Source organism: Manis pentadactyla, chromosome 11 (genome assembly GCF_030020395.1).
Source record: "Manis pentadactyla isolate mManPen7 chromosome 11, mManPen7.hap1, whole genome shotgun sequence".
NCBI lineage: Eukaryota > Metazoa > Chordata > Mammalia > Pholidota > Manidae > Manis > Manis pentadactyla.
In genome coordinates this window covers 31,122,832-31,139,106 of record NC_080029.1, presented here as the reverse complement: position 1 = coordinate 31,139,106, position 16,275 = coordinate 31,122,832, and the positions used below count along the sequence as shown (strand labels likewise).

General features: G+C 38.5%; 1 protein-coding gene across 1 annotated transcript; it reads left to right on the top strand.

Annotated features, from left to right (window-relative positions):
- Positions 1-8,584: 8,584 nt before the first annotated feature.
- On the top strand, positions 8,585-10,747 carry ADAM21 (ADAM metallopeptidase domain 21). The gene has a single exon (XM_036913031.2). It carries the CDS (start codon positions 8,585-8,587, stop codon positions 10,745-10,747), a length of 2,163 nt encoding a protein of 720 aa, XP_036768926.2.
- Positions 10,748-16,275: the final 5,528 nt, after the last annotated feature.

The following is a 16,275-nucleotide window of genomic DNA, read 5'->3' as shown; positions in this document are numbered from 1 at the left end:
AATTCTGTGAAGAAGTATATGCCAATAAATTGGTCAACCTAAAAGAAATGGATAAATCCCTAGAAACATACAATCTTCCAAGACTGACCTAGGAAGAAACAGAACATCTGAATAGACCAATTACTAGTCATGAAATTGAACTGATAATCAAAACTCTCAACAAACAAAAGTACAGGCTAGAACCAGATGGCTTCACAAGTGAATTCTACCAAACATTTAAAGATGAGCTAATACTGATCCTTCTTAAAGTATCCCAAAAAACAGAAGAGGATGGAATACTTTCAAACTCATTCTATGAAGCCAGTTTTACTCTAATATCCAAACCAAAGACAATACAAAAAAAAAGTAAAGACTAATATCTGTGATAATTATAAGATGCAAAAATCCTCAATAAAATATTAGCAAACCAAATTCAAAAATACATAAAAGGGATCATCCATCACAACCAAATGGAATTTTCTCCAGGGATGTAAGGATGGTGCAACATTCGAAAATCCATCAACATCATCCACCACATCAACAAAAAGAAGGACAAAAACCACATGGTCATCTCCAGAGGTGCTGAAAAAGCATTTGACAAAAAATTCAACATCCACTCATGATAAAAACTCTCAAAAAAATGGATATGAAGGGAACATACCTCAACATAACAAAAACCATATACAACAAACCCACAGCTAACATCAGACTCAATGGCAAAAAACTGAAAGCTTTTCTTCTAAGGTAAGGAATGAGACAAGGAGGCCCACTCTCACCACTTTTATTCAACATAGTACGGGAAGTCTTGTCATGGCAATCAAACAAGATAAAGAGATTAAAGGCATCTAAATTGGTAAAGAAGTAAACTGGACTCCAAGAAGGGACTAGTGGTTACCAAAGGGGAGGGTATGGGAGGGCGAAGGGGATTGAAGGGTATTATGATTGGCATACATTGGTGTGGGGGAGATCATGGGTAAGACAGTGTAGTACAGAGAAGACAAGCAGTGACTCTGTGGCATCTTACTATACTGCTGGACAGTGACTGCAATGGGGTATGAGGGGGGACTCGATAATATGGGTGAATGTAGTAACTACATTGTTTTTTCATGTGAAATCTTCATAAGAGTGTATATCAATAATATCTTAATAAAAAAATTTTTAAGAAGTAAACTGTCACTATTTTCAGATGACATGATACTATTTATAGGAAACCCTAAAGACTCCACCAAAAAACTATTAAAACTAATAACTGAATTCAGTGAAGTCACAGGATACAAAATTAATATACAGAAGTCTGTTGCATTCCTATATACTAATAACAAAAGAGCAGAAAGAGAAATCAGGAAAACAATTCCATTTACAATTGCATCAAAAAATAATAATAAAAATTTACCTAGGAATAAACCTAATCAAGGAGGTGAAAGACCTTTACTATGAAAACAGTAAGACACTGATGAAAGAAATCAAAGAAGATACAAATAAATGGAAACCTATCCCATACTCACAGATAGGAAGAATTAATATTATCAAAATGGCCATCCTATCCAATGCAATTTACAGATTCAATGCAATCGCTATCAAAATACTAATGGCATTTTTCAATGAACTAAAGCAAATAATCCTAAAAATTTATATGGATCCACAAAAGACCCTGAGTAGTCAAAGCAATCTTGAGAAAGAAAAATAAAGCTGGTGGGATTATATTGCTTAATTTCAAGCTATACTACAAAATTATAGTGATTAAAAGTGTGGTCCTGGATGCAGAAAAGATATATGGATCAATGGAACAGAATAGGGTTCAGAAATAAAACCAAGCATTCTTGGCCAATTAATATATGACAAAAGGAGCCATGAATATACAATGGGGAAAAGAGTCTCTTCAATAAATGGGAAAACTGGACAGCTTCATGCAAGAGAATGAAACTGGATCACTGTCTTATGCCATATACAAAAGTAAACTCAAAATGGATTAAAGATCCTAAATATAAGACATGAAACCATAAAAATCTTAGAAGAAAACAGGCAGAAACCTCTAAAACATCAATAGGTGTATTTTTTTCTGGGTAAGTCTCCTAGGCAAGGGAAACAAAAGCAAAAATTAACAAGTGGGACTACATAAAACTTAAAAGCTTCTGTACAGCAAAGGAAAACCTCAACAAAACAATAAGGCAATCTACTGTATAGGAGAATATATCTGTAAATGATAAATCTGATAAGGAGTTAACATCAAAAATATATAAAGAACTTATACAACTAAACACCAGAAAAACCAATAACCCAATTAAAAAATGGGCAGAAGACCTGAATAGACATTTTCCCAAAGAAGACATACAGATGGCCAACAGACACACTGAAAGATGCTCCACATCATTAATAATCAGGGAAATGCAAATCAAAACCACAATGAGTTACTACCTCACACCAGTCTGAATGGCTACTATCCAAAAGACAAGAAGTAGTGTTGGTGAGGATGTGGAGAAAAGGGAACCCTCCTACACTGTTGGCGGTCATATGAATTGGTCCAGCCACTATGGGAAGCAGTACTGAAGTTTCTCAAAATTTAAAAATAGAAATACCATACAACCCAGCAATTCTACTTCTGGAAATTTACAAAAGAAAACAAAATCACTAATTCAAAAAAAGATATGCACACTTATGTTCATTGCAGCATTATTTACAGTAGCCAAGAAATGGAAGCAACCTAAGTGCCCATCGACAGATAAATGGATATAGAAGATGTGGGACATATACACAATGTAATATTACTCAGCCATAAAAAAGAAGGAAATCTTGACATTTGTGACAACACGGATAGGCCTACAGGGCATCACGCTAAGTGAAATAAGCCAAAGACAAATACATATGATTTCACTTATATGTGGAATCTAAAAAACAAAATGAACAAACAAAAAAGAAACAGACTCACAAATACAGACAACAGACTGTTGGTTACCATAGGGAAGGGGGTAGGGGAATGCATGAAAAAGATGAGGGAAATAAGAGGTATAAACTTCAAATTGTAAAATAGGTTAGTCATAGGAATGGAAGTACAACAGAGAGAATGTAACCAGTAATATTGTAGTATCTTGGTATGGCAATGGGGTAACTACACTTATCATGGCAAGCATTTATAATGTATACAATTATTGAGTCACTATGTTGCACATACGAAACCAATATTATATATCAACTTAATTCCAATAGAAAAAAAGAAGATACGTCCATGGAAGTTACTGTTGTTTCTGTTGGTAAATCATTTGATCAATTTTGGCTCTACGCATATGTTGTTAGCCAGTTCACTGGAAATAATGTGAACTTTCTTAATTTTGTTTTATTTTCTGTGTAAAGATGGGAGAAAGACTTGAGCAGGTTGAGTGGTAGGCTGTTGGCAGGTAGGGTAACCAACCATTCCAGTTTGCCTAGGACTAAGGGTATTGATGGAATGTGGAACTTTCAGTTTTAATACCAGAACAGTTCTGGGCAAACCAGGATGAGTTGGTTACCCTAATTGCCAGTAAAGAACAGGTAAAGTAGGGGAAAATAGAGTCGAGAGTAGGGAAAATTGATAGCATAAGTCCTCAAGTAGATAGGAGATGTGATCTGGAACACAAGGTGGGGCTACTACCAGAGAGATGGAGGAGGATCACTTTTCCACTGACATGTGGAGTGGGATAGAGGACAGGCAGAAATGGGCATGGATTTAGATAGGTCTAAAATGGTGAAAATCCTAGAAACCATTCTGTCTTTGGATATGGCATCACTGTAAGTATATTTTCTTATTGTGTTCCAGAGTCCAGAAATCCATTTTATATTGTGACCCAGTAGCCACACATACACAAAACCCCAAAAACTTTGGCACCATATGTGAAAGAGTTGCTAAGGAACTTCTAGCAAAGTCCTGATATCTGTTTTCAATTTCTTCAAAAAAAAAACAGCAGATCATGGCCCATTAAATTGACTTCATTACTCTCTAATGAGTCAGACATCAGTGACAGGCAGATGGGAGAACCAGGCATTCAGGCATGATAGGATGAGAGCATGGAGAGGTAGAGGTCTTTAGGAATTTAAAATAGCTGTGTGAAAATGATGAAAAGAGTTGATAAAACACATGGAGGAGGTCTGTTGTTTACTTTGAGATGCCCATAGTATGAAAGGATATAGATTTCTTTTCAATGACACCACTTCACAGTATTGGTGGTAGAAGGATGTTCCTTTAGAGGTTTAGGTCTCCAGGCTCCTGAGAATAATATAATGAGAGCAAGGAGTATGGCTCAAAGAATCTTTAGAGAATTTTCCTACTACTGCCTGCTTTCAAGATGAACTCTAAGAAAAGAGTGGTTTTCTTATGACATGGTTTATATAGCTTATCAGCCTTCTCCATGCTGTATATTTTTCTTAGCCCTTCCCACTTTCCATCCTCCTATCAACAACTCTCACTCTATAATAAGTAATAAACATATCAAGAAAGATACAGAGAGCAAATCTGGATGTTAGGATTTCACCCAATTCACAGAGGTTTGTCCTAGGGAATTTTTATATTGCTGAATTTGTTTATTATGAACTTTGCTTTTCTCTTGTGAGCTACCTGCACCTTGGAATAAAGTGCCTATCTAGCAGCAGTGGAACTTACTCAGATGGATCCTAGCTCTCTAGGCAGTTTAATGCTAAGGACACTGTTCAGACTGAAAGAAATCCTCCCCATCAAGAGTAAATTATAAACTTAAATATTGTATATTAGCAAGGAAAAAATGAAGCCTACTTGGTTAACTATTTAACTGTGATTGAAAGGCAATCAGAATGTATTCTCAGCTACTGACACTGTACATAAATGAGAAAACTTGGAATATAGGAATGTATTAATTAATGTCCTGGAGAATGAAGAAAAAAGCAGTGAAACATAGGAGGATTTGAAATAGGTAACGTGTCTTCATCCTTTAGGGGAGCCAGTTCCAGTTCCAGGACAAACCATTCCAGTTCCAATTGTGCATTCCCTTTCTAAGATTTTCAGACACATTGTTTCGAGATTTGTTTCTCCCAGAAGTATATGGAAGTTTTGATGTAGATGTGAAAAAATTATGTGACAATAACCCAGGTGTTAGTTTTGCAAATTAGCATTATAGTAGAGCTTTACAGAGTTAAAGGTTTTAGCATAAAGGTGTTGAAGTGATGGAATGGTAGCTTAGGTACAAATGGAATGAAACAGAAGACAGGGACATGAGATTGAGAGAAATGGGAAATAATAAAAGAAAAAAGTGTTTGGATTCTCTCTAAGTTTGAGGAATAGGCATAGCAGAAATAAGGGAGATCTAGAAGGATTAAAATGACTAGCAAATTGCTTAGAACGTAAGAAATGGTTTGGTTTGGTTTGTTCGATGACAACAAGGTATAGAATATGACTGTGGTTAGATAAACTGAAGTACAGTGAAAATGAATTAAAAAGGTTAAGAAACATTGCAAAACCCTTCTGCTTTTCAGATGGGCTGACTATATACTTGCTATCATTAGTTATCACAAAGGTAGGACTCTTTTGGTGGAGAATAATTCTATCACTCAGGTGCCAAGAGTCTGAAATTTATGCAAGAATGATAGGGAGGGTTGACAGAAGAGTGAGAAAGAAAGGTTAAAAATTAGCATAGTCAAATGAGCAAGACGAATGATTGGGAACTGATTTCATGGGCTGGAGAGAATAGGAACCCAGCCACCAGACCATGAGGTACATAGGACACCTGATAATTGGGTTTCTTGAGAGTGAACTTTAGGGCAAGCAGTAAATTCTGTTGCAGCTCAAGTTTAATAAGGTACATAGAAACAAGTACTGTGTGAAGAGGTTAAGGATAGAATTTTGTTTCACCCTTCTGTCATTAAAGAAAGACTACAGAAGTCATAGCAGAAGCTATTTGGAGCAACGATACAGAGGAATTTGAATCATGTTCACATAAGTATTGACTAGGAAGAGATTCAGAGTCCAGGAGATGACTGGGACTAGGTCAGGCATATTCATTTTCACATCTCCTATGCAAGCCTTCTCAGATTAGCTTGGTTGGTTATTCTTCCTATGCTTTCTCACAATAAACTGTACTTACCTTTGTATGTTTATCACAGTCAGGGATGGAGATTTCTGGGCCTGAGGCATTGACAAGAGAGGCAGCCACTTTAAGAAAAAGAATACAAAGTTACAAATGCAAAAACGATGAAAATGAACATTTATTTAGAATGAGGAAGAAATCACAAATGATAAAATTTGAAAGTTTAAAAACAACATAAACATGATAAAAATTTTAAAGCCCAATATTTATATTAATTAATTTCCTGCCACTCTTTTGTTTTCCCTAGAGTTTTATACTTTCTTCCTCTTTAATTGCCTCCCTTAAGACAACTACTTTATGACATTTTCTCTGGACACAACAAAAAGGTAATTTACCATTCCTAGCATGTCCAATCAAAATTTTTTCCTCATAATTTATTCTTTATTATTGATAGTTTAGAAAACAATTTTAGCTTCACAACTTGTTATGGGTAATAATTACATATTGTCAAATATCAGAAAACCTTTATGGAGTCTTTTATATATGAGTTGTGATACATCAGGGCATTTCAATTTTTCTTGTATAGTGACTAATTTTGAACACTTATATTGATGACTCTCATAAGTGAATTGCTAAGCACCTCCCAGGGGTTTATGAAGGTCTGTAAATGAGGATGCCTGAATTATAACCTTTATTAGCCTCACATAAATCTGGTCTGGATCATGATAGACTGATTGTCTGTTTTGCCACAGACTCAATGCTACTTAGACTCATTTTTGTCACTCAGTTGGGACTATGATGAAGTCTAGGAACACTCTCCTTATCAAAAGAAAAGGGCCCATAATATATAAATATTGAATACAGTATTAAAGCTCATTCTTGCTCCTGCTGCAAGTTTCTGCAGTAAATTGACAATTTAATGCTCTGTATTTTTATTTCCTTAACATGTAGCACAAAGCCCTTTACTTTGCAGCTACAAATGCATAAATACTTGTTTAATGAATCAGGAAAGAAATGGATGTATGTTGCCAGGCAGACTATATGCCAGGTATGGAAATACTCTACTTGCAAAAACTGTTGGTAAATATATTTGAGTAAATATTAGGAATTTTCCTTGGCAACCCTGAAATACCAAGCACTGTTATGCCTTTGCCCCCCAAAATAGAATTCCTTTTCCCAAGCCTTTAAACTTCATGAATTCTCATTTTCCCTTCTTACAGTATCTTCTTTTGTCTTTGATATTCTCCTACAGATAGCTGGAGAAAACACTGTTCTTCCTATTCCTTTAGAAAATGTCAGATTTTAATAAATTTTTTTCCTCTTCTAAAAGTTAAAATCAAGAATGAATACAAGGGTATTAGTGCTCAGTGAAATAATCCAGGTGGAGAAAGACAAGTACCAAATGATTTCACTCATATGTGGAGTTTAAGAACAAAGGAGAACTGAAGGAACAAAATAGCAGCAGAATCACAGAACCCAAGAATGGACTAACAGTTACCAAAGGGAAAGGGACTGGGGAGGATGGGTGGGTAGGGAGGGATAAGGGCGGGGGAGAAAGAAAGGGGGCATTAGGATTAGCATGTATAGTGTGTGTGTGGGGGCACGGGGAGGGCTGTGCAACACAGAGAAGACAAGTAGTGATTCTACAGCATCTTACTACACAGATGGACAGTGACTGTGAAGGGGTATGTTGGGGGGACTTGGTGAAGGGGGGAGCCTAGTAAACATAATGTTCTTCATGTAATTGTAGATTAATGATACCAAAAAAAAAGAATGAATACATTTTAAGTGGCATTCATCTATAACCCAAGTATTTCACCACCGCTCCCCCTCTTCCCCACTTTCCATTGTATAGAAAACTATACTAGGCATTATAGGGGATGCTAAAATGAATTAAAATCATAAACCCTGCATTCAGTCATAAACTTTGCAGCCCTGTAGAGTTATAAGTGTAGGAGAATACAGCAAGGAGACATGTCTTTCTTGACATAAAGAAAGGCTAAAGTAATTCATGAGTCCATGCAAACTGACATAAGAATTGAGATTCTTTTTGACTTCTGCAATTTTGAGTCATAAAGTATCAGTAATTATGCAAGCACAGCAAGCATAACAAACATGGTCTTGGCAAATTGAAACACAGTCACCCTACTGTAGTCTCTTTAGTTTTACTTCAGCTTTTATTGTGGCGATTTTAGTACCATCTATATGTACTAAGATAATTACATAATTTAAACTCAGGGATCTATCATCCAACTTAACAATTATCAACATATGGCCAATATTGTCTTATGTATACCCACCTAATTCCCCAGCCCTTTGAAAGCAAATCCATACATTGTTAATTCATGAATCACTTTCTCACCACTCATTTATTTCTCTCTCCCACCTTCCTCACCCAATCCTACCACCATCCCCACCCTTCTTTTCATTTTCACTTTCAGCACTGCGGCTCTGAAGGTCCAGCTCTGCCAGGACACAGATGCATAATGATCAGCTCTACACAATGACCAGCTCAGGAGCCAGACCAGCGGTGCCTCACACTCTTTTTCTCTGGACGGCTCCACAATGACAGCTCCATAATGGTGGCTGGTGAGGATGAGGTGTCCAAGAGAATTGTTCTCCTGTTGTTTTGGGCTGCAGTATCTCTGTCCTCTTCTGGTCTCTTCCAGACTGTACCCTCGCAACACCTCAGGTCCCCAGAAGTGGTGATCCCTTTGAAGGTGACTGGCAGGGGCAGGGGGGCAAAGGCTCCAGGCTGGCTCTCCTACAGCCTTCAGTTTGGGGGCCAGAGACACATTGTTCACATGAAGGTCAAGAAGCTCTTGGTTTCCAGACACCTCCCAGTATTCTCCTACACAGACCAGAATGCCCTCCAGAAGGATCGGCCTTTTGTTCCTGATGACTGCTACTATCACGGTTATGTGGAGGGGGTCCCCGAGTCCCTGGTTGCCCTCAGTACCTGTTCTGGAGGTTTTCGAGGAATGCTACAGATAAACGACCTTGCTTATGAGATCACGCCCATCAGGCACTCTACCACATTTGAACACCTGGTTTACAAGATAAACACTAATGAGACACAATTCCCACCTATGAGATGTGGCTTAACAGAGAAGGAAACAGCATTCCAACAGCTGGAATTTGAAGAGGCTAAGAAATCAACTCTGAAACAAATTTCTACTAATACCTGGCGGACCCACTCATTGTTTCTGGAGCTGGTTGTGGTGGTAGATCACAATTTCCTAATTTATTCCCAAAGCAATTTCTCAGTGGTGGAGGAGAATGTATTACTTGTTGTCAACATCGTGGATTCCATTTATCAGCAGCTGGATACTTATGTGATTTTGATTGGGATTGAGATCTGGAATCATGGAAATGTTATTCCAATGATAAGCATAGAACAGGTTCTGAAGGACTTCTCTCAGTGGAAACAAATCAGTCTTTCCCAGCTACAGTATGATGCTGCCCATATTTTCATTAAAAATTCACTTTTAAGTGTACTTGGTATAGCCTATGTTGCAGGAATATGTCGTCCTCCTATTGATTGTGGAGTTAATAATTTTCAAGGAGACCCTTGGTCCCTTTTTGCCCTCACTGTGGCCCATGAGTTAGGACACACTTTGGGTATGCGGCACGATGAAGAATTCTGTTTGTGTGGGCAAAGTGGTTGCATCATGAATGCTATCAGAGTGCCAGCAGAGAGATTCACCAATTGCAGTTATGCAGATTTCACAAAGACCACTTTAAACCAGGGATCGTGTCTGCACAATCTTCCAAGTCCAGGGGAAGTCTTTATGCCCAAGCGCTGTGGGAATGGTGTGGTTGAAGGGGAAGAGGAATGTGACTGTGGACCAGTGAAGCAGTGTGAACGAGACCCCTGCTGTCTGCTGAACTGCACTCTGCGGCCTGGGGCTGCTTGTGCTTTTGGGCTTTGCTGCAAAGACTGCAAGTTTATGCCCTCAGGGGAACTCTGCAGACATCAGGCCAATGAATGTGACCTTCCAGAGTGGTGCAATGGGACATCCCATCAGTGTCCAGAGGATGTGTATGTGCAGGATGGGATTCCCTGTAGTGACAGTGCCTACTGCTATCAAAAGAGATGTAATAACCATGATGAACAGTGCAGGGAGATTTTTGGTGAAGGTGCAAGGAGTGCATCTCAGAGCTGCTATGAAGAAATAAACTCTCAGGGAAGCCGTTTTGGCCACTGTGGTATAAATGGCATGACATACCTAAAATGTAATGCCTCAAATATCTTCTGTGGAAGAGTTCAGTGTGAAAATGTGAAACACATTCCCCAACATAGTGATCACTCTGTTTTGCAGCGCACTCACATCAATGGTGTCACCTGCTGGAGTATTGACTATCATTTAGGGATGGGCATACCTGATGTTGGTGAAGTGAAAGATGGCACTACATGTGGTCCAAAAAAGATCTGCATACATAAGAAGTGTGTCAGTCTACCTCTCTTGTCACAAGTCTGCCTGCCTGAAACCTGCAAAATGAAGGGGATTTGCAATAATAAACATCACTGCCATTGCAACTACGGGTGGTCTCCACCCTACTGCCTGCACAGAGGCTATGGAGGTAGTGTTGAGAGCGGCCCAGCACCTGCCAGAAGAGTTTTCTTGCCACTAGTTGTGAGTCTTAGTGTGTCTGTTTTGTTTTTACTGTCCACTGCTATATTTATGTCCCTTCGAAAACATTTTGGTCCCAAGGAGACTCAGGCTCACTCTTCAGGTTAAGAAAATGCCTCTAATTTAATATGCTATGCATTATCAAGTTTCAGGCTCTTGGCAGTAGAAATGTTACTACATGCCTGAAACTGAGTACATTTTCTAACAGTTTACAGAAAACGCAGAGAACTTTCCTACTGTCAGCATCAAGAACTGCCATCAAGCAAAAGTAGTTCTTAACATCTTCCTACAAACTGTTCATTGTTGGAAGCAGCAAATAAAGCTCTATTTCCCCCTGAGTTAGTCCTCTTTGTATTTCTTGAGCACAAATATGATTTGTGGGAAAGGAAGGAGACAGACATCTGAGAATCCAGACTCCATTTACCCCCAAAATAACTTCTCAAAGGTGCACAGGATGTATTTCCTGTTGTCAACATAGTAGATCCCATTTATCAGCACTTGGGTACTTACCTGATTTGTACTGGAATTAGGATTTGGAATTGGAGAGATGTTTTCCCAGTGATAAGCATAGAAAAAGCAAAGACTACAAGTTCATGCCCTCAGGGGAACTCTGTAGACTTAAGGCCAATGAATGTGACCTTCCAGAGTGGTGCAACGGGACATCCCTTCAGTGCCCAGAAGATGTCTATGTGCAGAAGGGATTCCCTGTAGTGACAATGCTTATTGCTTTCAAGAGATGTAAAAATTTGGGAAAATTACTTAAATTTTCTAACATTCTGCTCTAAAAGCTAAAAAGGATGATGATAATGCTTGTCCCACTCAACCTCTTAGGATTATTCGATAACTAAATAGGTCTCAACAGCAAGCTTAACATATCCAGTAAACTATGTTATTAAACAGATGTGGAGTTAGCCAAGCTTTGTTGTTCCAATTACAGAGCACAGGTAGAGAAGATTTCACATAATTAAGGGTCTAGGATTTTCAGAATGGTAAATGAGCATTAGCTTCACTATAAAGATACCAGCTGCGTTTGCCTCTAAAAAAGAGAGTCAGCCTGTCCTTTGAAACTTTGAAGCAAGGCATTGATTTCTCTCTACCTATGAATGTCCTAGGTGGCATCATCTTCTAATAGAAGGCTGTTTGGTCTATGTGAAAATCTGTTGTTTGGTGTAGACACCTTCATGAATGATCTTAGCTAAATCTTCTGGAGAACTTGCTGCAGCTTCTGCCTCAGTGCCTGCTGCTTTACCTGTTATAAAGATAGCTTCTTCCTTTACACCTATGAACCAACCTCTGCTAGCTTCAAACTTTTCTTCCGCAGCTTACTCACAGAATTGAAGAAGTACAGCCTTGCTCTGAATTAGGCTTTGGCTTAAGGGAATGTTGTGGCTGGTTTGGTCTCCATCAAGACCCTAAAACTTCTCCACATCAGAATAAGGTTGTTTTCTTTCTCATCATTCGTGTGTTCACTGGACAGCACTTTTAATTTCCTTCAAGATCTCTTGCTAAGCATTTAAAACTTGGCTAACTGGTACAAGAGGCCTAGCTTTTGGCCTATTTCAGCTTTTGCCATACTTCCTCACTAAGCTTAATCATTTCCAGCTTTTGATTTAAAGTGAGAGGCATGCAACTCTTCCTTTCACTTGAACACTTAGAGGCCATTGTAGGGTTATTAAATATGCTAATTGTAATATTGTTGTGTCTCAGGAAATAGGGAGACCCTAGGACAGGGAGTGAGATGGGGGAACCACCAGTCAGTGGAGGAGTCACAACACTCACATTAATCAAGTTCCCTGTCTTATATAGGAACAGATCGTGGTGTCCCAAAACAATTACAATAGTAATACTAGTGGTCATGGATCACAAATCACCATAACAAACGTAGTAATTTAAAAGGTTGAAATACTGTGATAATTACCAAAATGTGACACAGAAACACTAAGTGAGAAATTGCTATTGGGAAAATGGTGTCAACTGACTTGCTCAAGGCAGGTTTGCAACAAACCTTCAATTTGTAAGAAACACAGTACCTGCAAAGGGCGATAAAGTGAAGTGCAATAAAATGACGTAAGGCTGTAAATCCTAAATCGTGCTTCAAAGCTATGTTAATTTTAACTCTTCTCTTCTCTGTTACAATATACCTTAAAATAATTTGATCATCCTGACTCTCCTCAGAACATCACATCAGTCCTCTATATCAATGTTATCGCATTAATCAAACCTAGCAAGTAGGCAATGCCAAGTATTGTGAATGCATGTCAGAGGATGAGAGAAAACTTCTGCAAATATTTAGGGGCCTACCACAATGAGGACAGTTTAGGGATACAACAGTCTAGGGCATGCTAAAACATTCCTTTCAAACTGAAGGACAACTAAATGCAACTTACATCTCCTACCACTGATAAGCACAGTGCCTCACCGGATAAGTCACACTGGCCCCAGCCCTTCTCCTGTTCTGCTTCCTTCTCTTCTTTCTTAACCTCTTTCTTTTTTTTCCTCTTTGGCTTTCTGCATTAATTTTAAAATAAATTAGTGAACTTTCAACTAAAAATTTCTAGTAATTTAAGAAATTCATTGAAATTTTCCAAAAATTTTTGAATATATACAAAAACCAAAAGTGTATAATTATGAACTCCTATACACTTACCAGCCACATTCAACATGTTATCAAAACTGTACCACTCCTGCTTTGTTTATCCCAATTTTGCTGTGGAAATATCTGTAGAACAAATTCTAAATTTTATGCAATAATACTCCTTGAGTATGCCTAGAATGGGTTGTTACATTTTAAGTGAAGTGATACTGTATTAAATAGCACATCATTTGAAAGCAGAGTGGGAGAATTTAATGATATATATCTCAGATCAACAACTAAGAACTAAGAAAAAGAAAAAAAAGAGGTGAAAGTGGGAAGCCAATAGAGAAGACAAAATTCAAAGAAACAGCCAATCCAAAAGAAAATACATAAATAAAGAAATGTTATGATGATATTTTGGATTAAACAAAATGGTGGCATGAGAAGTGAGGCATAAACCTCCACCCAAAAACACATAGAACATGAAAATACAGCAAATACAACTAATCCTGAAAGAGCAATGAGAAAGAAGACTGCACCAGATAGCCTATATCTAAGAAAAAGAAAAGACCTCATGGAAAAGAGTAAAGTAGCAAAGTCTTGATCCAGCAGGACCCAAACCCTCTGCCCACCCCAGCTCACCAGTGGGAGGAAGAGAAAGGGAACATGGAGGGAGTAGAAGCCCAGGACTGCTAAATACCCTCCCCTGAAGACCTACTTCAAGAGCTCAATACCACATTACATAGTGCTCTGGATATTAGAAGGGTTGGAAAGCAAAGATGGGTGGAATACTCAGAGAGATTGAGATTCCAGCACTTGTGGAGAACAGGTACCAAACACTGGCCGCTCTGGGACAAAAGAAAGGTGGGTGCTTTGAAGGGCTCCCCAACAGTGAGAGGGCTTCTAAAGGAGCAAGGACAAGACAGAACTTCCTGCTCAGGAGAAAGGACAGGCAGACAAAATTGTCCCATCACACTCAGTCCACCAGGTTGGGACCATTCAGGAGCTTCAGGTGCTCCATCTCACTGGATGGCAACACAAAGCCAAGGCCCACCCCCCAGCAAAACTCAGCCTGATGCACCTTCCTCCTGGCAAGCACTGGTTCACAAACCTGCTGCACCTGCCATCACTCCAGGCCAGGAGGAGGATGACACCACCTAAAGTAGCTAGAAGGACATAGCATAGAGGCTCCTCCCAGTGCACTGAGACTGCTGGCCCTGGCAGTGGAGGTAGGAACTGGCACTGCATGCCTGTGAATGTAACCATGGGCTGGGCAGCTCCAGAGAGTAGAGCTTCTGGGCACTAGAGGGTGCCGCCGACACAAAGTTATTATGTCATAGTAATTGTAAAAAACATGAAACAACAAAAGAACCTGGTACAAACCAAAATCACACAAACACCAGAGAGAGGGCTAAGTGAAACTGAAATCACCAATCTTCCTGATAAACATTTCAAAATAAAAATCATAAATATATTCATGGAGCTACAGAAAAATATTCAAGATCTCAGGGAGGAATTCAAGAAAGAGATAGAAACTTTGAAAAATACAGTATCTGAAACGAAACATACAATGGATGTAAAAGCAGATTAAATGAGGTAGAGGAGATGGTAAAAGAAAAAGAAATTAGAGAACAGGAAAACAAAGAAGCTGAGTCACAGAGAGAAAAAAGGATCTCTAGGAATGAAAGAATATTGAGAACTGTGTGACCAATTCAAACAGAACAATATTCAAATTATAGGGGTACCAGAGAAGAAGAGAGAGAAAAAGGGATAGAAAGTGTCTTTGAGGAGGTAATTGATGAAAAATTCCCCAATCTGGGGAAGGAAATAGTCTCCCAGGCCATGGAGGTGCACAGATCTCCCAACACAAGGGACCCAAGGAACACAAGACCAAGACATTTAATAATTAAAATGGAAAAATTAAGGACAAGGACAGAATATTAAAAGCAGCCAGAGAGAGAAAAAATATCACCTACAAAGGAAAACCCATCAGGCTATCAACAGACTTCTCAGCAGAAACCTGACAGGCCAGAAGGGAGTGGCATGGTATATTTAATGCAATGAAGCAGAAGGGCCTCAAACCAAGAATACTCTACCAGCAAGACTATCATTTAAATTTGAAGGAGGGATTAGACAATTTCCAGATAAGCAAAAGTTGAGGGAATTTACCCCCCCACTACAAACCATCTCTACAGTGTATTTTCGAGGGATTGTTATTATAGATGGAACTGCTCCAAAGGCTAAATAGCTGTCACCAGAGAAAATAAAGCAACAGTAAAAGAAGTAGACCAATTAATTACTAGCAAATGCAAAATTAAATCAACTACCCCCAAAGTCAGTCAAGGGATACACAAAAATGACAGAATATGAGACCTAATATGTAAAGAGTGGAGGAGGAAGAAAAACAAAGGAGAGAAAAAAAGAATTTTCAGATTGTGTTTATAATAGCATAATACACGAGTTAAGTTAGACTGTTAGATAGTAAAGAAGCTGCCCTTGAACCTTGGTAACCACAAATCCAAAGCCTACTATGGCAAAAAGTACATACCTATTGATAATCACCCTAAATATAAATGGTCTGAATGCACTAAACAAAAGACATAGAGTCACTGAATGGATAAAAAAAAGCAAGCCCCATCTATATGCTGCCTCCAAGAGACTCACTTCAAACCCAAAGACATACACAGACTAAAAGTGAAGGGATGGAAAAGATATTTCATGCAAATAATGAGGAGAAAAAAGTAGAGGAGTTGCAATATTTGTGGCAGACAAAATAGACTTCAAAACAAAGAAAGTCACAAGAGACAAAGGAAGACATTACATAATGATAAAGGGGTCCATTCAGCAAGAAGATATAACCATTACAAATATCTATGCACCCAACATAGGAGCACCTTATTATATGAAACAAATACTAAGAGAATTAAAGGGGGAAATAGAATGCAATACATTCATTTCAGAAGACATCAACAAACCACTCACTCCAAAGGACAGATCAACCAGACAGAAGTACCTAAGGAGAGAGGTACTGAACAACACATTAGAACAGATGGACCTAACA

Coding starts and splice junctions, on each gene's coding strand:
- ADAM21 (XM_036913031.2), top strand. CDS start 8,585: ATGGTGGCTGGTGAGGATGAGGTGTCCAAGAGAATTGTTCTCCTGTTG.